General features: G+C 36.4%; 1 protein-coding gene across 1 annotated transcript; it reads right to left on the bottom strand.

The window, feature by feature from the left end:
* Positions 1 to 25: 25 nt before the first annotated feature.
* LOC110452160 (prolyl endopeptidase-like) lies at positions 26 to 23,624 on the bottom strand. Its single transcript, XM_021500524.1, has 18 exons — positions 23,442 to 23,624; positions 19,507 to 19,634; positions 18,104 to 18,199; positions 17,645 to 17,813; positions 15,821 to 15,922; positions 14,360 to 14,502; positions 12,423 to 12,588; positions 11,850 to 11,945; positions 10,266 to 10,370; positions 9,867 to 9,971; positions 9,275 to 9,355; positions 7,812 to 7,925; positions 6,996 to 7,144; positions 6,330 to 6,542; positions 3,002 to 3,103; positions 2,489 to 2,645; positions 1,493 to 1,561; positions 26 to 1,191 (listed from the first exon to the last, which is right to left on the bottom strand). The coding sequence occupies exons 1-18, from the start codon at positions 23,592 to 23,594 to the stop codon at positions 1,126 to 1,128; spliced, it is 2,214 nt and encodes a 737-aa protein (XP_021356199.1). The 5' UTR covers positions 23,595 to 23,624; the 3' UTR covers positions 26 to 1,125.
* Positions 23,625 to 23,658: the final 34 nt, after the last annotated feature.

Genomic DNA, 23,658 nt, shown 5'->3' with positions numbered 1-23,658 from the left:
CAAAAATAAAATCTAAAATACTTCAATTTGTAGAAATGTTTTATTTACAGAGGTTTGTTGACTGGAATAAAAACAGTGCATATACATAATGAAAAACTCATAAACAAAGAAGAAATACAAAAATATCTATTAATCACACTTATATGTTATACAGTGAACATTTCATACACTGTTACCCTTGTTTTATGTTTACTCTCCAATAGTTTCAAACTACAATGTACACATGCACTCTTGACGCAAAAAAACTTGTGTATCACCTGTGCACCGATGTTCAGAACTGGATCAGGATCATTGACATACACTACAGATTCATGTATCGATTACAAAAGTTACTACATACTTACTGAAATGAGACATCTTCAAACCTAGCCTGAGAACTGTAATGATGGAAGTATATGTAAAGTTTGGCTGTTTGTCATGAATATTTAGTAGTTATACTGCGTACAGCAATGGGTGAACTGAAAGCAATATAAATATGTTTTTGTTCCCAATTTGAAAATATTGGACACTAATAAAAACAAAATCCTGAAAAACTACATCATGATATGTTAAAAGAACCAGTGTTATCTAGATAAAAACGTGTTTACTATTGACAGATCTATTGGTCCCAGTGGGGTTAGTTCGCTATCACTACAAAAGTTGCTTCCCCTTGTCATAGCACTGTTTGAGCTGTTTGTACTGGTTATACTGTTAAATCCATGCATACAGGGCTGATACTATTCTGAGTAGTTTTATTTTATGTAGATGTTGATGGGACACTTGACAAACAATCACACAGATGTATTCTGACAAAATACATAATAAAACAAAAATCATAATGTCCTATCTCATGAAATGAAGAAAAGTCCAAGATGGCTGCAAAAGTAGTCATTAAGTGTAAAAATCTTTGAATTCCTTAAGGAAATAAATCTTGTCATATAAAGCCCGAGTCTATTAAGAAGGTACATGCTGATGATGAGTTGTCTCCCTGTACTCTCCACTCGCATCCCTCATCTGGGTCTTCAAGATTTATTTAGATAAGGCAGTTTGATAATATGGTATCGCCTCTTAATCTTTCCACTCCAGGCCCAGTACGTGGTTCAAGACTTATGTAGATAAGGCAGGTTGATAATGAGTTGCCTCCCCTTAATCTCTCCACTGCAGGTCCATTGTCTGGTATACAAAGCTATACACATCTGCTATTTCCTCAATCTGTAACAAAGATGTCATTACATTTTTACTCGAGATATGTTTGAGAACTTTTTCATGAATTTAAAATGAATGTGGATCGCCCGAGTGGAAATCTAATCCAAGAAAAAAAATCTTGTTTACTCAATCTTAAATAATTATTTTTTCATTGAGATTTTATTTTCAGAAATAATGTATCAAAGCTATAGTCATACAAGAATAAAAAAAAATAACAAATAGTAAAATAAAAACCAGTTTTGTGCAGTGGTACTAGGATCCTTGAAATAAATTTAAAATAAAATGGCAGCTCCTTCCACACACTTACCACTTTAGCAGTAGGCTTGCCTGCTCCGTGTCCTGCTTTTGTGTCTACACGGATCATCAGTGGGTTAGTCTACAACATTTATCAACACAACATAGAGTAAATATTCACTGGTAATAAACCAATTCTCGTGATCAATAAGCCAAGCCAACCCTTTGTTCAACAGATGTTAAAGAGTTGTAGGTATTTAGGGTAGAAAGACATACTCAGGTACAGGTGTAATAGGGGTAGATCAGTATTTTTATATGGGGATACATGTTTATAGGTATTTTATGGGGGTACATACATGCAGGTATTTTATGGGGGTATATAGGTATTTTATGGGTATAAATAGGTATTTTATGGGGATACATAGGTATTTTATCGGGGTATATAGGTATTTTATTGGGGTATATAGGTATTTTATCGGGGTATATAGGTATTTTATGTGGGTATATAGGTATTTTATTGATTAGTTATCACATTTGTCTAACTCTCATTAGTTAATTTTCAAACTGTGAAAACCTCTCGTCTATATACAATTTGAAGATTAACTAACTTGAGTTAGATAAACAGGATAACCATCTATCACTTGTTTTGGAAACTCTCTCTTTATATGGTTATAGTACACAGGAGATGGGTCAATTTCAATACCACAGTAAAGGAAATAAAGTTTCTTATTGGGGTAGATAGGTATTTTATAAGTAATGCATTTTTCATATGACACCGGCATGATGTGTACCTATATATGTAATGAATGGTACAGTTTCTTCTGACATGCTGCTATATGATATTTACAATTCTTGTTTACACGCCAATATTAAGTGTCACATTGTCAAACAAATATCAATAATCAGGAACACTAGTGACATTACCATGCAAAATGGCATAATGATCGTACTGTTACAAGCAAAATAAATAAAAGTAAAAAAAAAAATATCAGGAGATGTTCATCTCTTGTTTAAACCTCAAATGTAATCATGTCAGTTTTATAAATTGAAATAAAAATCCAAAACAGACCTGTTTATCACATGATCTCATGACATGTTGGAGCTCAGCGATGAACTTCAGAGAGTGTAGCGGCACAACACGATCATCATGGTCAGCTGTAAGGAGAAGGACGGATGGGTACTGGGCATCACCGTCCGGCACTCTGATGTTGTGGAGAGGAGAGTATCTAGAAATCACGAAGAGAAATTGGTCACATAAACTTACATCTACTCGGTGTGAGTTTCTCATTTTAGCAATTTTGTGTTGTAACCAATTAATGTTTGATCCATTTGATCATATAACTTAACATCACTGTTTTTCACAATTTAACAAATCTGATATTCTGAAGTTAACATCGAGCAAAATAACAGCGCTTCTCTGGCTAATGGATACTGGCATGGACCTCACCTATTTGTGAGGGGCAAAAAATGACACCGGACGAATAGGAAAGATGGTAAAGGACAAATGTGGGATATTGTGAAAGTCTCTTGGCATACTGAATTGTGTGCTTTTAACAGGAATGATAGATTCTATTGCTCTCACTTGATGAGCCACTTGAACTCCTCTGGCTTGTCAGCACATCCAAAGTCTGTCGTCCATGCATGACCTATGGTGAACTTGTGGAACTTCAGCATGTCCATCACTCTACGGGAGAGAAAATATCATGAAATATATTCTTACACAATGGTGAACATGATTCCGTTGTTTGTTACTGATGGTGCTGTACACCTCTAGCTCACTGTATGCTGTGAAATTTTCACTGCAGGTGAACTTACGCCGTTTTTGCCCTCCGTAATGAGGGTGAGATTATCATTACAGCAATTACTACTGAACAATATTATCTATAGTACGTACATGTGATGGGTGAAATTAATACTGGGAAAATATGAATTTCAACAGCAAGGGCAAAAAATCTGACTGGGTCAAAGTTTCCTGGTACATGTATACATGTATTTAAATGTTGCCATAGGATCAAGCCCCAGTGAAGCCACTTGCAAAAAGTGACTAAAGTATGTTTCTAAACATTTTCTTCAGGTTGGTAAGTATGGATTATAAGAAGTTCTTTTTACACAACCAATAAAAATTTCTATGTGACGTTTCGATGACTAGTACGATATGTACACTGTCACTTTCATTAGACAAATGACCAATGCAATGAAGCATATGCACACAAAGGTGTAAAATGTGTACGAGTTGTCCACAAAATCGATGACTAAAGTATCATACGTCAAACTTGTTTAGGTAGATTTAACCTTTGACCTAGAGGTGAAAGTCAGCAGACCTAAATCAATATATTAGTGTACATCCTATATGGGAAAAAATCGAAGACATTTATTTATAGTTGCTGTAATTGTAGTCATTGGCTACAACAAACACATTCACTTTCAGATATCCAATAGTGACTTATCAAGGTCTATCAAACCAGCAATTGCATCTTTGTTAACAATACAATCCCACTCTCACACCTAGTGTCTACAGAACCTACCCAACATACATCTTTGTTAACAATACAATCCCACTCTCACACCTAGTGTCTACAGATTAAAACCTACCCAACATACGTCTTTGTTAACAATACAATCCCACTCTCACACCTAGTGTCTACAGATTAAAACCTACCCAACATACATCTTTGTTAACAATACAATCCCACTCTCACACCTAGTGTCTACAGAACCTACCCAACATACATCTTTGTTAACAAGAGGCCCAGAGGGCCTGTATCGCTCACCTGGATATCTAAGCAATCATGGCAAAATATTCTCCAAATGAGATCCAAGGGAATATGCCAGACCCCAAGGTCAATCCTTGTAGCATATCTGTATTTGTTTTTTTATGCCCAGCAATTTTATGTATGTTTATGGGGTGGGAATCTCAATTGTTTCCAAGCTGTGACTCAGAAACTAGGTCCCTAGGGTTGTGGCCAGACCCCAGGATCAATTCTAATATCATGACTGCATTTGTCCCTTTTTGCCCAGCATTTGTATATATAGTTTTGGGGTGGGGATCTCAATCGTTCAAAGTTATGACCCAGGGGTTATGTCTGCAAGGGTGGGGCAGACCCTGGGGTCAATTCTAATATCATGACTGCATTCGTCTCTTTATGCCCAACAATTGTATATATAGTTTTGGGGTGGGGATCTTAACCGTTTCAAAGTTATGACCCAGGGGTTAAGTCTCCAAGGGTGAGGCCAGACCCTAGGGCCATCCTGGAAGCAAATGTGCATTCCTCTCTTTATACTCAGCAATTGTATATATGGCTATATGGTGGGGATCTCAACAATTTCCAAGTTATATATTTTTTTTGGCCCCACCCCTTAGCCCGGGGGGTCAGCCCCACCACTTGTACAATTTTGAATCCCTGCCTCCCATGAATGCTTCCGACCAAATATGATCAATATCCATGGTATAGTTCTACGGAAGAAGTCGTTTATAGCAATATAGCCAAATTGCCCTCCGGGGGGTCAGCCCCACCATTTGTACAATTTTGAATCTCCACCACATAGAAATGCCTCCAGTCAAGTATGGTTGATATCTATCTCTATTTCCAGAGAAGAAGTTGCTTAAAGCAATATAGCTAAATAACCCTTTTTGGCCGCGCCCCTCAGCCCCCACGGGGGTCAGCCACACCATTTGTACAATTTTGAATCCCCACTACCTAGGGATACTTCCTGTCAAATTTAGTTAAATTCCAATCAGTGGTTAACAAGAATAAGTCGTTTAAAGAAATTGTTGACAGACAAACGACGGCCGGCCGGCCGGCCAGCCGACGGACGCCACGGTATAGCATAACCTCACCTTGGTCCTTCGGACCCGGTGAGCTAACAATACTATCCCACTCTCACACCTAGTGTTTACAGTTTAAAACCTACCCAACATACGTCTTTGTTAACAATACAATCCCACTATCACACCTAGTGTTTACAGATTAAAACCTACCCAACATACGTCTTTGTTAACAATACAATCCCACTCTCACACCTAGTGTTTACAGATTAAAACCTACCCAACATACGTCTTTGTTAACAATAAAATCCCACTATCACACCTAGTGTTTACAGATTAAAACCTACCCAACATCCATCTTTGTTAACAATACAATCCCACTCTCACACCTAGTGTTAACAGAACCTACCCAACATACGTCTTTGTTAACAATACAATCCCACTATCACACCTAGTGTTTACAGATTAAAACCTACCCAACATCCATCTTTGTTAACAATACAATCCCACTCTCACACCTAGTGTTAACAGAACCTACCCAACATACGTCTTTGTTAACAATAAAATCCCACTATCACACCTAGTGTTTACAGATTAAAACCTACCCAACATCCATCTTTGTTAACAATACAATCCCACTCTCACACCTAGTGTTTACAGTTTAAAACCTACCCAACATACGTCTTTGTTAACAATACAATCCCACTATCACACCTAGTGTTTACAGATTAAAACCTACCCAACATCCATCTTTGTTAACAATACAATCCCACTCTCACACCTAGTGTCTACAGATTAAAACCTCCCCAACATACATCTTTGTTAACAATACAATCCCACTCTCACACCTAGTGTTTACAGTTTAAAACCTACCCAACATACGTCTTTGTTAACAATACAATCCCACTCTCCCACCTAGTGTCTACAGAACCTACCCAACATACATCTTTGTTAACAATACAATCCCACTCTCACACCTAGTGTTTACAGTTTAAAACCTACCCAACATACGTCTTTGTTAACAATACAATCCCACTCTCACACCTAGTGTTTACAGTTTAAAACCTACCCAACATACATCTTTGCAATTGTATAAAATACAAAAACACCATCTGATACCTTATAGTTAGGGATTTAAACCTACCCAACTTGTGCTATGACACATCCGAACAGTTCTGGTCGCTGGTTACAACACGCCCCCACTAGAAGACCCCCGTTAGATCCACCATTTATGCCGATGCGACTGGGACGTGTGTATTTGTTTTCCACCAGGTACTCTGCTGCTGATGTGAAATCATCAAACACATTTTGTTTGTTCCCCAACATTCCACCTTTGTGCCATGTTTCTCCGTATTCTCTGTTAAATTAAATGTAAAATATTAATACTATACATCTGGTTACCTTCCCTGTGTGCCAAGTTTCTCCGTATTCCCTGTTAAATTAAATGTAAAATATTAATACTATACATCTGGTTACCTTCCCTTTGTGCCAAGTTTCTCCGTATTCCCTGTTAAATTAAATGTAAAATATTACCACACATCTTACATACGAGTACACAAAAGATCCAAGGTTCCTTTTCATGAGTTTTCCATTGTCTGTTTTCATAGGTTTTTCATGGCATTTCCATTGATTATTTTTATGGTTTGTGATTCATGGTTAATTCATAGGCTAGCATACAGTAGTTAAATAGATGTTGGCCTCTGCATACAAGGTGTATTAAGCATGAAATGTCCGCCTCAGCATGTTATATATTTATACAAGTGTCGGTCACAGAGAGCTCTGACTTAAAATACAAACACCCACTACCTACCCGCCGCCCCTGATGTTGGCCACAGCGTACACGCCTCCCATGTGTTGTATAAAGGCTAGTCGGGATACAGAGAAACTAGGTGAGATGGAGATGTTGAATCCCCCGTAACCATACAGCATCACAGGGTTGTTACCGTCCATCTCCAGGCCCTGACGAGTTAACACGATATCACATTTTATACAATGTTTCAAATATACTGTAACAGCTAAGGAATATGAGGGGGAAAGACTGCCTTACTGGCAAGCTAGTTTTTCCAGTGATGCAGTATTACCCTGGAACCCGCTCACTAGTTCAGCAATGTGGTCAAGTAAGGCCAGTTCCGGTGGTTAGGGAAGGTGCATTGATACACAGGGAGGACTTACGAGATTCCCCAGGCCAAGTCTCGGGACGAGACTTCTCGGAGAGGGAATAGTGTAACAGCTAAGGAATATAAGGGGGAAAGACTGCCTTATTGGCAAGCGAGCTTTTCCAGTGATGCGGTATAACCCGGGGACCCGCTCACTAGTTCAGCAATGTCGAGCGTGGTCAGTAGTTAGATGGGTGACCGCTCGCATGTTACAATACTGTATATCGTGAAATTTCAACACAATTTAACTTTTGACATATTGAGGGCAAATTTATCTTGACAGCAAATATTTTCATACGCAACATACTTTATATTTTCACTGCAAATGATGGACGGAGCTAATTCTTGGCAGATCTGGATTATACCAGGGGAGGGTAAACAATACCGGTATACAGTAATAAACTTTAGTTTACGATGAAGCTTTCAAATAACACCAGCTTATATGATTGATCAGAATCATTCACACTTACCTTTCTGTGTATAATAAACATGGGGATCTTTGTTCCATCCTTACTGCTGTAGAATATTTGCTTAGTTTCAAAGAGACTAAAATCAAATCCTTTCACTTCAATATTTCTGAAAATCTACAAAAATAAATAATTTAAAAACTCTGAGAATGGTGAAGAAATTAAACATCTTGATTATTACATGTAACACTGTCAGATTTATTCAAACTCATGGTGCCTTGAAAATCTTTCAATAAATTATTTTCTATTTTCCTTTTCAGTGATAATTGGACATTTGATTTGGATTAAAATCATTTCAAAGGAAGTAGTGTTAAAGGTGTCCCACCTTCCCATAAAAATCTACAGCAAAGAATATCAGAAGTATGAGTTAATGCAGAGGAAAGCTGGGATGTTTATGATTTATACAACACAAAACATTGGCAATACCTTTCTAAGGATACTACATATTGTATAACATGAAATGTCTGTGTGTACTTTCTTTCGTAGTTTGGAGCTTTCAAATCATTTCATGGGTACAAACTTTCGTGGTTATCCACTTACAACAAAATATATCCACCATTCCGAGAATCATTGGTTCACTTTTGCGGTATGTTTTAAAATGACAAAGAGTCACACTCATTATACTTCTCTGTTCATGTCAAACAATGAAAATAACGGTGGAAATGTTGAAACCATGCTAAGAAAACAATGACCTGTTCTCTCGACACCTGTTAGGCCTGCCGTTTCACTTGATTGGTCACATACTTAATTAACTGATATAAATTATATTTATACAATAAATTGACAACACATGTCCATTGTAGTAAAAACAAACTGTTATATTAAATGAATTGTTCAATTATCTTCAAATATTAGTTTAGGAATCACTGTGTCAATATCACACGGAAATGTAAAATCGGTATATAAACTAGAATATGAACACGGTCTGATGGAATCTGGAATTGTAAATTTGCCGCGAAAATGCTTACATTTTAGAAATACAATTACTTAAAGTTCATAAAATTTTCATTTTCATTGTGTACATTCTGTGGAGTAGAGGAAATATTCGTTGTATTTATATTCGTGGTTCCATAGCAACAACGAAAACAACGAAAGTTTATACACAACGAACATTTCATGTTATATAGTAGTACAATATATATGTATAGAGAGAAAGACATTTTCTTTCTCCAGGAATGAAACAACTAATAATTCAAGCATACTTCTGATCTACTGATTTCTAGCAGCAAAATTAGTCTTGCGTAAATATTTTTTTCAGTATGAGATGAGTTTCAGTCTTACCAGGGGACTTTACATATATGACGTCACAGTGTCTTACCTCTGGACTGTACATATATGACGTCACAGTGTCTTACCTCTGGACTGTATGTATCTGATGTCACAGTGTCTTACCAGGGGACTGTACATATATGACGTCACAGTGTCTTACCTCTGGACTGTACATATATGACGTCACAGTGTCTTACCTCTGGACTGTATGTATCTGATGTCACATCACAGCAAAAGATTGTGCCAGGTGTCAGGAACGACACAAATTGGTAAAATATCTGAAAAATAAACCCAGGGGTTGTTAAATATCTGTTGAATGCTTAGCTATCTAATACACTTTGATTAAAGTAATAAACATTTCTCCCGGGGCGTTACAGCCTAACACAGCACACTGCTATATTTTGCTAGTGGCCTGTTATCTGAATTCGTAGATACAAAATATGTAACTTGGTATGTTTTTTATGATTGACAAGTATTAGCATGGTCAGAGCAGTGTCTTATTGTGTTCATTTCTATGCACAAGGAACAAGTATGTGGTTTTAGGTTTAACATATACATGTGTTATACCCCCGACAAAAGCGATGCATGGTTTTCAAAAGTATGAGACCCAATCTTAGTGCATTTTGTTATGCAACAAAGAGTTACTCGCATTCAAAATTTGACAATTGTAGGTAAAGGTGCTTCAGGCAGAATGACACACAGATGGACTGACTGATAGAGTGCAAACTTTGTAAATCCCTCCAGTAGTACTAATAATAGAATCAAACAAAGCGACAGGAGAAATTGTACCTCAGTATGCTTGCGTTTGCCGGAGTAGCCTGCTATTGTGCCTACATCCAAGGGAAGCTGGGCCTCTCTGGCACCTGTATTTAAGTTGTGGATGAACAGTCGATTCTGCAACATTTATACATCTACGATAAAACTTGTGCAAACTGATATTAGTCAAATGCAGTTTGAAACTTAAAATAATTAGCATCTTGGACAAATTTGAAATTCATAAATAAATAAACTTATCATTTTGAAAATCTGTAACTGATGTCCAGTCTAAAAATCAGAAGACTGAAAAAGATTTTTTTGAATGAAGAGATAAGAGGGAGATAATCCTTAAGGGAGGAGATTATTTCTTAAAATGGGTATTGTCAAAAACGGGAAATGTCTCTCATGACTGAGTTTGTGAAGCGACCATACCTTGACATCCTCCAGGTAACACATGACTAGTTTATTGGTGTTCACACAGCCTGTCCACTCTAGAACACTCTTCTCGTCCTCTTCCACCAGGGTCGTCCAGTGCTCCTGGAATAAAATACATTACCAAACGATTTAATATAGAAAGTGACTATTTACGATCTATTACAATCTATATCAGACTGAGTGAATTTATTATCCAATATAATATCTATAGGGGGACATGATAGAAGTGTTCAAGACCTTGAGGGGCATATATATGATACGATAGTGTTACGGAGGCTCTTGTAGATAATTCATTCAGCATGGATAAATCAAGGAGCAGAAAATAGTCTTTTTAGACTTTTACTCGACAGATTGTTGGCAACTGGAATTTCCAACCTGAGAGCATGATTCTAGCATCAAACCTAACAATATTTGAAAACTGTCTTGATTAATTTTTGGGAAGAAAAATGACAAAAGAGATTCAAAATAACATCGGAGTGACATCAATTCAAAGACACTGCTAAATATCCTAACTACAGAAACTGTGAGCAAGGTCACGAAGATATACCCCTCGCTTGCACTTACAAGGTCTCTGGAGCAGAAATTATTGAGTTCCAAGGGCCATAACTCCAGGAAAAATAATCCAATCACCAATTTCTTTCTTCATGCACAATGATATATGATGTAATTTAACTGTGCCAAGTCACCATATAATCCAACAAACAGCTAAGGAGGAGTTGCACTTACAAGGCTTCTTGAGCAGAAAATTAAAGTTCCAAGGGCCATAACTCCAGGAAAAATAATCGAATCACCAATTCCTTTCTTCATGCACAATGATATATGATGTTATTTAACTGTGCCAAGTCACCATATATTCCAAGAAACAGCTAAGGAGGAGTTGCACTTACAAGGCTTCTGGAGCAGAAAATTAAAGTTCCAAGGGCCATAACTCCAGGGAAAATAATGACTCTACTAAATTACATTCAATTATTACTGGCCATATATTTGGTTTATCGTATAACACTCACAGTGAAAGAAGCACCCTTTATATGTTCTCCTTGTGAAGGTTTGGTTTGACATTTACCATAGAGGCATTAGTGTCCTTAACAAGTTACATTACAAAGTAAGTTCTGCCTCAGCTTACTAAATGCTCCCTAGCTTAAGATATTTCCTTAGTGCAAAGATTGTTTTCTTGATAGGGAAAATTATGTCTAAGAAACACATATTTGTTAAGTAAAATATCTTTGTTAAGGTGTTTTCAGAACCATGCAATCAAGCCATTTTGATGATAATACGACAACAACAATTGCTCAATTTGAATTATAGACATGGGCAAGCAATATACAATCCTTTGCTGTAACAATAAGCACAACTGGAGTTAAACTTTCTTCGAAAAACCTGACAACTATAGATGTACAGTAAAACCTATATTCAGAGACAACTCATTGGAAGTTTTAAATGTAGTCTCTTAACACAAGTGGTCTCTTAATACAGGTTCAGTTCACATAGAAATGACTATAATGTGGAACACTTAAAGAGGTCTTTTAACACAGTTGGTCCCTTAATAGAGGTGATCGCATGAGTTGTTGTCGGTGTACCTACCATGTCAGGCCGAGACAAGTCGATGTTGATGAGTTTGTATCGTGGAGCATTCAGGTTTGTCTTGAATGTTAAAACAGTTCCTTCATTTACGATGTACTGAAAGGGAGAATGTCTCTTTATGAAATTTTATCATGAAACAAAATTGTACCAATTCTCAGTGTATTAGCTAAATAACATAGATATAACATAGACAGATAGAGCACAAACTTTATTCTAACAAAATAAGGATTTTAGAATCCTTTGACATTCAGCTCTGAAAAAAAAAGTTGTTTTTTTTTTTAGATAAAAACATTTTTCAAAAGTTGTGACGGTTAGATTTCATTTTTTTTCTTTAAAACTGTATTTCTGCGCTTGGGTTTGCCAGTGTTCATCAAATTTATATTCAAATTGTTCAACTGTGCTTGAACTCATAACATTAGATGGAAGATTGTTCCATACGGAAGTTTTCTAATATCTAATTTTGAATGCAATAACACCACCAGACTTATCCTAGGTCAGGTTGTTGAAAGCGTGATCTTCAAAAATTCTGAAAAAGTTCATGTTTTACGTCAAGGAGAATTTGAGAAAACATACCTCATACTCAGCATCAAAGTTGTCTACAACCTTGACATAAGGAAGGAGTCCATTGATACCGTCCTTCAGGCCTTCAAGGTCAACATAGTACAGTCTGTTGACAGGGTCGCAGCCTTCAGATATCGCCAGCACAAGGTAACGCCCACATTCTGTCACCTCCGCGCCTCTGAGCAGACAGAAAATAACTCACAAATCAACATTTTAACATTCTCAAAAGTTTGTGAAAAATTCATAAATATAATATAAAATGACACATTCTTTCCTACACCTTTATTGGTTGGATCATGACCAGGTGAATACAGGTCAGTGATTTGTGATATTGACTGTGTTACTATTTTGAGAAACGAAAGGTTAATATTCACTTTATGAAGTCAGTTCAAATTTCAATTGTAATGTCACAATTAATACAGTTAATGCTCTCTGCCAATGCAGTGCTTTCTGCCATACAATACAATTAACACAACATCAGGACAAACCTCAGAAAGTGAGAATGTGAACGAAACATTGGTGACTTTAGGTCTGCTGTACATGTATACTACATAGATATATGACATGATTCTACATGTAATCAGAATATTTTTGAGCAGACAAAGTAGCTTTCAGGTCTACAAAGAATAGCTATGCCACATTTAATCGATGAGGAAATTCAACTCATCCACCCCTGCAATTTCATAATGAACTATTCCAACCTCTGAATTGGAAGAGTTCAAATATGTCTTCAGGGATGAATGAGCTAAGCTTGTTTTGGGAAGAAAGTCACTTTGATATACCTATACACACATGTTAGGCCCATTATACAGCACCATTAGCAAATGTAAAATCATCTGTCTTCAGAAGGAAGATTTTGAGTTAATGTGTCTGTTTTTATTTGAATAAAGCTTTTTTGGGGGGGTGGGGTAATACATCACTGTCAAAAGTCAGTCACTCATCAGGTTTTTGGGGTATTTTAGCATTTAGCAATTGTGGCAAAATGTGTATTTCAACAAGAGGCCCAATGGGCCTGCATCGCTCACCTGGTATAAATCTCATACTTGTAACCTTAAAAGTGATCTAAAATAAAGCTACAGGCAAAATATCAGTATTTATGATTAAAATTCATTCAAAAGACCCTGTTAATTTTTTTAAAACATTTCACCCCTGTGATTGAAAGTCGAACAAAGTCATTATGTTGAACAAATTTTACAGCCTTTCATCTCAGGATGCAACTTGCAAAGTATCACATCCTGGGACCCATGGTTATTCAGAAGAGGTCGTTTAAAGATTTTAAACAAATTTGACCCCTGTGACCTTGAATATAAGTCAAAGTCATTCACTTTAACAAACATAGTAGTCCTTGATCCCAGCATGCTACTGACTAAATATCAACATCCTGAGCCTTTTGGTTATTCAGAACAAGTTGTTTAAATATTTTGAACATATTTGCTCCTTGTGACCTTGAATATGATTCAAGGTCATACATTTAAACAAACTTGGTAGCCCTTGATCCTAGTATGCTACTGACTAAATATCATCACCCTGGGCATTTTGGTTATTCAGAAGAAGTTGTTTAATGTTTTTAACATATTTGACCCCTGTGACCTTGAATATGGTTGATGGTCATGCATTTGAACAAACTTTGTAGCCCTTCATCTCAGCATGCTACTGGCAAAATATCATAACCCTGTGCATTTTGGTTATTGAGAAGAAGTTGTTTAATGTTTTTCACATATTTGACCCCTGTGACCTTGAATATGGGTGAAGGTCATTCATTTGAACAACTTGATAGCCCTTTATCCCAGTTTGCTTCTGACCAAATATCGACACCCTAGGCTTTCGGTTATTAAGAAGAAGTCGTTTAAAGTAAAATATTGACGCCGGACGGCCTGACGACGGACGCCGCACCACGGCATAAGCTCTCTTGGCACTTCGTGCCAGGTGAGCTAATAAAACAAGCTTACATCATCCATTGTGGATTGTCTGTGAATTCTGCCACTAACACATCTTCTGACTGGTTGGTTCCTAGCCTATGATAATAGAGTTTCTGGTGGAGGTTGGAGGTAGTCTCAGTCCCATCAGATTTACCATCCTGTTCTGGGTAGCGCTGTAATCAAATTGAGACTATACAAACCATTCGTGATATTTCACAATGTTATTATGTTCTGGCACTGCTGTTATCATACTGCAGCACACATGGAAATAAACATATTGCAACTCTGTAAATTGATCGCAGTGAGAACAAGTTCGCATTGGCAATGGTTCTATATATTTGATATATTTTTAATCGATCTAATCCACATATGTATTTTTCAAATGTAGATATTCTCATGTTAAAATTTAATCAATGCAAAAATGTGAACATTTCCTCACCAGGACAATTTCCACTTTTATAGTACACAAACCATATATCAAATTTATTCTGTAGAAGGTTATCAAGATCCGTAATCATGTTGAAAAGAAATTCACCATACATAGCCGCTTTCGTTTGTCGCTTTCCAAACAATTGGACCGGTTAATTATAATTATAGAGTTGTTCATTTATGATATAGGGCAGACGTATAGTGATATGATGTTACTTTCTGACGAGTCTAGTCAAAAATGTTCAAAACCCACAGTAACATTTTGCAGGTCCGTCAGGTTTTACCCAAATAGATAAAATTCAAAAATATCACCTTTAACAAATAGACAAAATGGTTGGATGCATCACAAACAGACCCCTATTGTTTTTACATGTAGAACTTCGATGTTACATTATAACCTCTACTGGATGACACTTACATTATAAAACCTCTACTGGATGTCACTTACATTATAAAACCTCTACTGGATGTCACTTACATTATAAAACCTCTACTGGATGTCACGGACTTACATTATAAAACCTCTACTGGATGTCACTGACTTACATTATAAAACCTCTACTGGATGTCACTTACATTATAAAACCTCTACAGGATGTCACTTACATCATAAAACCTCTACTGGATGTCAATTACATTATAAAACCTCTACTGGATGTTACTGACTTACATTATAAAACCTCTACTGGATGTCACTTACATTATAAAACCTCTACAGGATGTAACTTACATCATAAAACCTCTACTGGATGTCACTTACATTTTAAAACCTCTACTGGATGTCACTGACTTACATTATAAAACCTCTACTGGATGTCACTTCCATTATAAAACCTCTACAGGATGTCACTTACATCATAAAACCTCTACTGGATGTCACTTACATTATAAAACCTCTACTGGATGTCACTTACATCATAAAACCTCTACTGGATGTTACTTACATTATAAAACCTCTACTGGATGTCACTTACATTATAAAACCTCTACTGGATGTCACTTACATTATAATCTCTAATGGATGTCACTTACAGTATAAAACCTCTACTGGATGTCACTTACATTATAAAAGAGACCTTTCTCATCATGTGTCCAAGCCATGCTGGAAAACTTGACCCTCTCCAAAACATCTGGTAGAACTTCAGCACTAGGTGCAACCTTAAACTGCAAACAAAGAAAACAAAACAGTGTATAATGAACTATATCATGATGACTTTGTCAAGATTGGTTTAGTTTGTTTGTGTTTTACGCCATATTAACAGCTATGGTCATTTAGGGACGTGCCAGGTTTAGGTGGTGGAGGAAAGCTGGAGTTCCCGGAGAGAAACCACTGACCTACAGCCAGTACCTGGCGACTGCCCCACTTAGGCCTCGAACCTGAGACCCAGTGGTGGAAGCCTAGTGGTAGCAGAATGTCAGACGCCTTAACCACATGGCCACCGCAGACCCCACTTTGTCAAGATATTAAAAGTTTATAAATGCATTGTGATGATGATGTATTCATCTGTTAGTTTTACCTGTAGGCAAATAAATTGCCAAAGTATGAAATGATAGTGTAAATTAATACTGCAAATTGTATGTATACATCCTCAATACTGCAGGGGTTAACTTCACTTATGCTCTCTGCACCCCTGGAATATGTCATAGCAAAATTGTAGATAAGCGGCTAGCTATATGATTGGTCTCAGGTAAAAGAAATCTGACCAATCGCTAGGCAGAAACTTGTCCTTTTAAGATTACAGAGGATCATCACCCAACTTCAAAGACAGTCAATTTTAGCATATTCTTTTTTGTACATCGGAGGATTAAACTAGTCTCTTGTCGAATCAACAAAGTGGTGCACGTGTGCATTGAGCCTTTGATTTTGCTTTGACATATTCTTTGAATGTCTGAAAATGACTTATGTACGATCTATGCACATTAATCTTGTGAACGTGAACATGATCAGTCCGACTTTAACGCAGTACTTATACCTAAATAAAATAAAAGATTAAAGTTTTATACAGTTTAACATCTTATTTACAGCTGAGGCCATTTAACAGCATGCCCCCATGTGTGTATGTGTCATGTGCTGGGGGCACAATGTTGGTGTTTTGCCTCCTTGCAATAGCGTGGTTGATTGATTGATTGATTGATTGGTTTTACGTCAACAGACGACCAACTTTTATACCGCTACCTCAATGAAATACTGTACCGAAAGCACCCAGCACAGCATTCCACCTGTTCACACTAAACTGACAGCTTTTTAACCAATTCTTTAGCAGGGAATAACAACTACCACTTTTATGGACTTTGTTGTGTTCTGGCTTGGAGACAGAACCCATTGCATTCTCCTTCTCTGCTTGCGCGAATTTTCAACACTGAGGACAAAAGAAGTAGATATATTTTGCTCATTGTACAGGGCACATAGACAAATTCCCAAATATGCAAAGGGGGCTACCACATTAGGTGGTTCTAACAACATGCAGGTGCAAGCAGCAGGTATTATCTCTTCTCAATTCCTAACCTGCAGGGGTTTAGTACTAAAATAGGTACAGTGTATATGTTTACAGTGTTTATAGTCCCAGCTTTTTTACCTACATGGTTAACCAATCAGATCCACTTTACCTTTATGGTTATCCAATCAGATCCACTTCACCTTAATGGTTATCTAATCAGATCCACTTTTCCTTAATGGTTATCCAATCAGACCCACTTTACCTTAATGGTTATCTTATCAGATCCACTTTACCTTAATGTTTTTCCAATCTGTTCCACTTTACCTTACTGGTTATCCAATCAGATCCAGTTTACCTTAATGGTTATCCAATCGGATCCACTTTACCTTAATGGTTATCTTATCAGATCCACTTTACCTTTATGGTTATCCAATCAGATCCAGTTTACCTTAATGGTTATCCAATCAGATCCACTTGTACTGAGTCCATACGCAAAGTATTTTCCCTTTTCTGAGAAGGCGGTACCCCGGAGAGAAATTGTTCCATCTTCAGACAGAGCGTTAGGGTCGAGAAAAACTCTGGGCTCTCCTTTTACAGAGTCTTGAACAAACATGACGCTGAAATGATACATTAGTCATTACTACCTATTAAAACAATGAGGGGTTTTTTTTCAAATAAAGCAAGACTCTTGTATATCAAAGGAATGAACTAGTTTTCTTGTCTTATACACAAGATGGCACATACTGAGCCTTTCATTTTGTCATGAAATATTCTAGGAGTGCAGAGAGCGTATACGTAAGTAATTGTATCCCCAGGAGTTTAGGAAGGGTACAACAATCACAGCTACAGAGGCTGCAGCACGATGAAGTGTTTTTTATGGCATAGAGAGGAATACAACCTGTCTTACCTCTGGTTCTGTAACCCTGAGTTGTGGTAGTAGTAAAAGTTGTCTCCCCTTTTGTAAGGACAGCTGAACTTTGGATAATCCCACATTTCTTTGATCCTTTAAAGAAAACAATAGCATCAGTAAATTTGATAGACGTTCCCTGACGGAGACAATGTTAATGTACTAACACATGTTTGATTTGTGAATAACAGCATAAGTTTTGTTTTCAAACCAAACTGTATTCCGTCTTTTCGTATTGCAGAGTTATCTGCTCTTGTGAGCAGGTATTGATTGTTACGTCATTTGTTTGTGAGACTAACGTCATACATTTTTGAGAAAACGCCGTAATTTTCTCACACAAACTAATGACGTCACAATCAATACCTGCTCACTAGAGCAGATAACTCTGCAATACGAAAAGACAGAATAAGAAAATATGTGTAATATAAGTACCAGTAAGATGATTCTTGCTGTTGTTAGTTGCTGTAATTTATTTCTTCTTAACAAGACACTCGACTCACTGACATAACAAAATATATGATCTTTACTGTGGTTAGTTTTCTAACAAGACACCCTGCTATGTCAAAGCAAGCATCATCTTTGATTTTGTGATCCTTATATATTATCAGGACAAGTTTTAATGAGATGTCCTTATCAAATATCCCAAGATTAATTATAAGATCCAGATTACTGTTACCTAGCTTTGTAACATTGTATGTGATTAAACGATCATCCTAAGACAGTAACAGTCATGCTTTGGTGATCTTTTATGAAATAGTCTTATAGATATCAGCCAGACAGTATTCTATGACAATGAAAGCGACAGTTTTCAATCTTGTCAGGAACATAACAAATGTTACTTTAAACATCACATATGGAGAAATGAAAATACAATATAAAATCTAACTTTTTTCCATTTCTTTTTTTATATTTAATGCAAACATACTCTGAACAAATGCAAATTACATGTAGTATTGTTTGTATAGACTTCAATGTTGGAAGTTTTGCATTTTTCCCATTTATATTCCCTTTTGTAATGTGGTCAGGCAAGACACCCGTTTAGGTATGGTAAGATGGATCATCTTACCTGGAGTGAAGTTTTCCCTGGCAAGACAACATTATTTTTAGGTACATGTACATGTCCTAATCAGATCATTTTACCTGGAGTGGAGTTTTCCCTGGCAAGACAACATTTTTTAGGTACATGTACATGTCCTAATCAGATCATTTTACCTGGAGTGGAGTTTTCCCTGGTAAGACAACAAACTGGGTGCATGTCTTAATCAGATAATTTACCTGGAGCAAAGTTTTCTCTGGTAAGGCACCAGTCTAGGTATATGTCTTAATCAGATAATCTACCTGGAGTGGATTTTTTTCCTGACAAGACACCAATCTAAGTACATGTCTTAATCAGATAATTTTACCTGGAATGGAGTTTTTCCCTGACAGGACACTGGTCCAGGAATGGTTTAGACAGGTCATTTTGGGCATCAACAAATGCCTTGGTTTCCTCCGAGTCAGGGTCCTCCAGCCACTTGTAAGGGTCCGCTATCTATAATAGGATATTACATATATATATGTAATAGACTGTAACATTGGATTGGAAGACATACAAATAAAAACTAACTGTAAACTGCAAATTTTAAAAAAAAACATAAGTCAGAATTTACCTTGAATAGCTGTTTTGGAGACATGTCTGTGATAAATTATTCAAAGAACTTAAATGCATACACCTAAAAAAAATCTCCAAACCACCTTGGAGGCACCAATGTTCAAAGAGTAATTTAATTACGTTCTTTCAATGTGAAATAAATTATCATTTTTTTTTTTAATTTCTCTTTTTTTTTACGTTTTTCAATTATTATTTTTGTTTCATCAGATGGTAGAAAGTTTTAAAAAAGAAGACTTTCCTGAACCCTCTATGCCATGGCAATTAATAGACCAAACCAGAGCATTTTAGCAAAGCTACGTTATGGTATTTTATTTTTAGATATATAGAGACTGTCTAGTCATTAAACAATGCCATTCGAAGACTTGTATTGCTGCTATTGTTTCAAATGTTTAAATGTTTAAATGCTATTATTCTAGAATCGAATTTAAATAATCAAGGAATATCTAATAAACTGAACACCAAGGTATGAGTACGACACTTGTCTTTCGTAAGAGCTAGCTGATCGACATGTCTCATTCCGTATCCTTAGGATAATAAACTAATTGAGACTTAATTTCAAGCACAAACACAATGGGCATATGTAAGAAAAAAATGATAAATAAATAATATGTAAAAAGGAAATACAGTAATAGTTCTAAGAATGCAGTTTTAATATATCCAAATGTATTGTTTGATAGTGTTATGGCCATGGGTGGTATAGTATTTGACGATGTATCTTCATGTTATCTGTTTTCGCACACTTAAGAAGCAGCCGCAATTTTGTACTCGTGTCGGTAGAAAACTGTTGAAATTATAGATGACTGTCATAGACATGTACACAATCTACTAATGGAAACAAAAAATTTAAAGCAACATAAAACTGTATTTTAAAATAATCAGAATAAACAATATTTGACAAATATATGTCTCCCGTCAGAAATAGCCGTCATGTCTCCTTGTGTCTATTTTGATTTAGTGTTCAAAGAAAGATAACTCAAATACACTAAAAGTAAATCTATATTTGGTATAAAAAAATAAAAATTGATTGTCAAATTAATTGTCATAACAATTTTTTTTTATAATCTCACTTTTTTTGATTTTTCAATATGCCAGCTTAAACCAATTCATGTTATTTTATAAAGTTATTTATTTTATTAGTTAATGTTATAATAGAATCGAATCTGTAATTTTTTTGTGCAGTCTTATATTGGTTTTGGTTGATGGTAAGTTATTTTAATTTTATTCTGTTTAAAATTGATGAAAATTAGAAGTTCATTGCAGTCACCCTTAAAAGCATCTTAACCAACAACAAGCGTCTTCAAGTGACAACAATCGCCGCCAGACAAAATCTTAAAAATTGCAGAATAAAGTAAGCGACATCAGAAGATATGTTGTTTATAGGACAATAATACACCTCTATACCAAATTTCAATTTGATATTTGAAAAATTGACCAAGTTATGATGAATTGAATTTTTACGATCAACCTTTTTTTATTGAGCAGTAGTAGTAAACAGTCAAGTGGATACGGGTGCGTTATTTTCGAGTTTCTCGTCACTTTTTGACGAAGATGTTGGGCCTAAAAGGGGCCGTTTATGCATAGTCTATGACAGAATATAACGCAAATACAGGTTTGTTGAATATTTCATATAAAAATTTATTACTATTTCACTATCCCATAGAAGATTGATGAGTCGTATAGAACACGTATAGAGACATATTGGTCAAAAACAAATTTACCAACGATCAAACACAGAATGTACTGTTTTATGAAAAGATTGGAAAACAACAATTAAAAATCATTTCATATCATCAAGCTTCAAACCAGAGACGTATATCGGCTGAGCATGGTCATCGTACTTGGCCAAGCCCTTAATGCATTTAACCCTGTGACTAAGTTTGAAGAAAATCAGTTAACATTTGTTGTAGTTATTGCACGGAAATGAAGCGCAGCAGATAATGACAGTTTTCGTTATTCAAGGGGCCATAACTCCGCCTAAAGGGGTCCGCTGAAAGTGGTCATCAAACTTGGTCGAGCCCTTAAGGCATTTAACCCTGTGAACAAGTTTGAAGAAAAACGGTTAATATTTATTGTAGTTATTGCACGGAAACGAAGCACTGCAGTTAATGATGTTTTTCATTACTTAAGGGGTCATAACTCTGCCAAATGGGGTCCCCTGAAAGTGGTCATCGAACTTGGCCAAGCCCTTAAGGCATTTAACCCTGTGACCAAGATTGTAGAAAATTGGTTAACATTAGTTGTAGTTACGGAAACGCAGCGTGACAGACAGACAAACCCAATTTAACATCCCCCGATAATAAAACAAACAAAATGATATACCCGTGTTAACACATCAATTTAATCTGGGCTGGCCGTGTTCAGCTATGCGAAGTCATACATATATGTGTGTACAAATGTGTGATATGCTGTAAATCTTCAAACTTGTACATCGTAAAATTTTGCCTCACAATAACTGGGTCAATTTTTCAAATATCTAACTCAGTTTTGGTATAAAAGTGTGTTATAGTCATGTGAATAACATATCTTGTCGATGTCGCTAATTTTTAAGATTAATTTTAAAGGTATAGTTTGGAGATGCTTCACTATCTGTAGATTTCTTAATTTACACACGTGATCACACACTGATCGTAAAAATTCAATACATCATAACTCAGCCATTTTTTTCAAATATCTAGCGGAAGTTTGGTACACAGATGTATCCTAGTCATATGAATAACATATCTTTTGATATCGCTAACTTTAAAGGTTTATTTCAGAAGTAAAATCTGAAGACGCTTCACGATCTCTAGAGTTCTACTCACACACGTGTGCCACGCTGCCAATCGTAAAACTCAGTCAATTTTTCAAATAACAAATTGAAATTTGGTATGGAGGTGTTTTATATTTATATTAACAACATATCTTCTGATGTCGCTTACTTTATTCAGTATTTTTAAAGATTTTGTCTGGCAACGGTTGTTGTCACTCAATTGAAGACACTTGTTGATGGTTGAAGACGCTCTTAAGGAGGATTCATTCATTGCATTACAAGATTTACGATTCAATGAAAACCATGTTTATCGATATAAGAATGCCTCCTTCGATCTTCAGGAAGAATCCGTTTATCGATATGTGTGAGGTATGTGTTGACTTGTGTCGGTCCATTCTTGTTGTCAGCACCTCAACACTCTCCAATACCGTGTCCGAGAACACCACGTTTTAATATAGCAGTGTGCTTTGGCTCCACACCAGACATCAACCTGTCAAAATGTCCAAGTCTGGTGTCTAGAGCCAGAGGAAACTCGGGCTATGATACATATGTAACTTTTGGGAAAAAACGTTTTTTGAGGTAAAAAGGATTTTTTGGCGATATGGGGCAGAATGAACTGTAAACTGGGGCGATGTGAACAAAAATTGGGAAGAAATGGTTTGGGGCATGAATATTTTCGGGCAAATACTAAAATGAAAGTGAAAATTTACGCGTTCATTTGAAGTGAAACTAGAAGGAAATTTAAACGGCCGGAAAAAAAAAATTATCTTGAGAGGGAGTGACAGAGATCCCAATCCACGATCTGTGAGTATGTGAACGACTGTTTGGGGGATCACTGTCACCGGCCTCATTCCCACAGGTGGACAGACCGTAATGTGTGATATGGGTCAAATGTTTGGACGGTGTGGTATAAGCTTATGCCTACGTGTACATCGTACCTTGGTACCATTGTAGTCATCGATAACACTTGTGTCACGTCGAGCCTCTGGTCCTTGAAACTTCATACCGATGTAATTTGTACTTCTCTGGATAATGTGACGAGAGAGTATTCGGAAACGGCAAAGAAAACCGGTTACCGTTCTGCCAATCATAGATGATCATAGTCTATTGGAAACTTTCAACTACAACAAATCAATCGCTTACGACAAACGTCTA

Source organism: Mizuhopecten yessoensis, unplaced genomic scaffold, assembly GCF_002113885.1.
Source record: "Mizuhopecten yessoensis strain PY_sf001 unplaced genomic scaffold, ASM211388v2 scaffold6443, whole genome shotgun sequence".
In the NCBI taxonomy this organism is placed as follows: domain Eukaryota; kingdom Metazoa; phylum Mollusca; class Bivalvia; order Pectinida; family Pectinidae; genus Mizuhopecten; species Mizuhopecten yessoensis.
This window is presented reverse-complemented; position numbering and strand designations above follow the sequence as displayed.

What these genes read in the sequence shown, in the direction of transcription:
- LOC110452160 (XM_021500524.1), bottom strand. Translation starts at nt 23,594, where the DNA reads ATGATTGGCAGAACGGTAACCGGTTTTCTTTGCCGTTTCCGAATACTC. An exon ending in AGAAAGGTCTCTTTTATAAT is followed by an intron (nt 14,503 to 15,820) that starts GTAAGTGACATC and finishes ATTTGATTACAG; the next exon opens with CGCTACCCAGAACAGGATGG. An exon ending in TGAGATCATGTGATAAACAG is followed by an intron (nt 1,562 to 2,488) that starts GTCTGTTTTGGA and finishes TAAATGTTGTAG; the next exon opens with ACTAACCCACTGATGATCCG.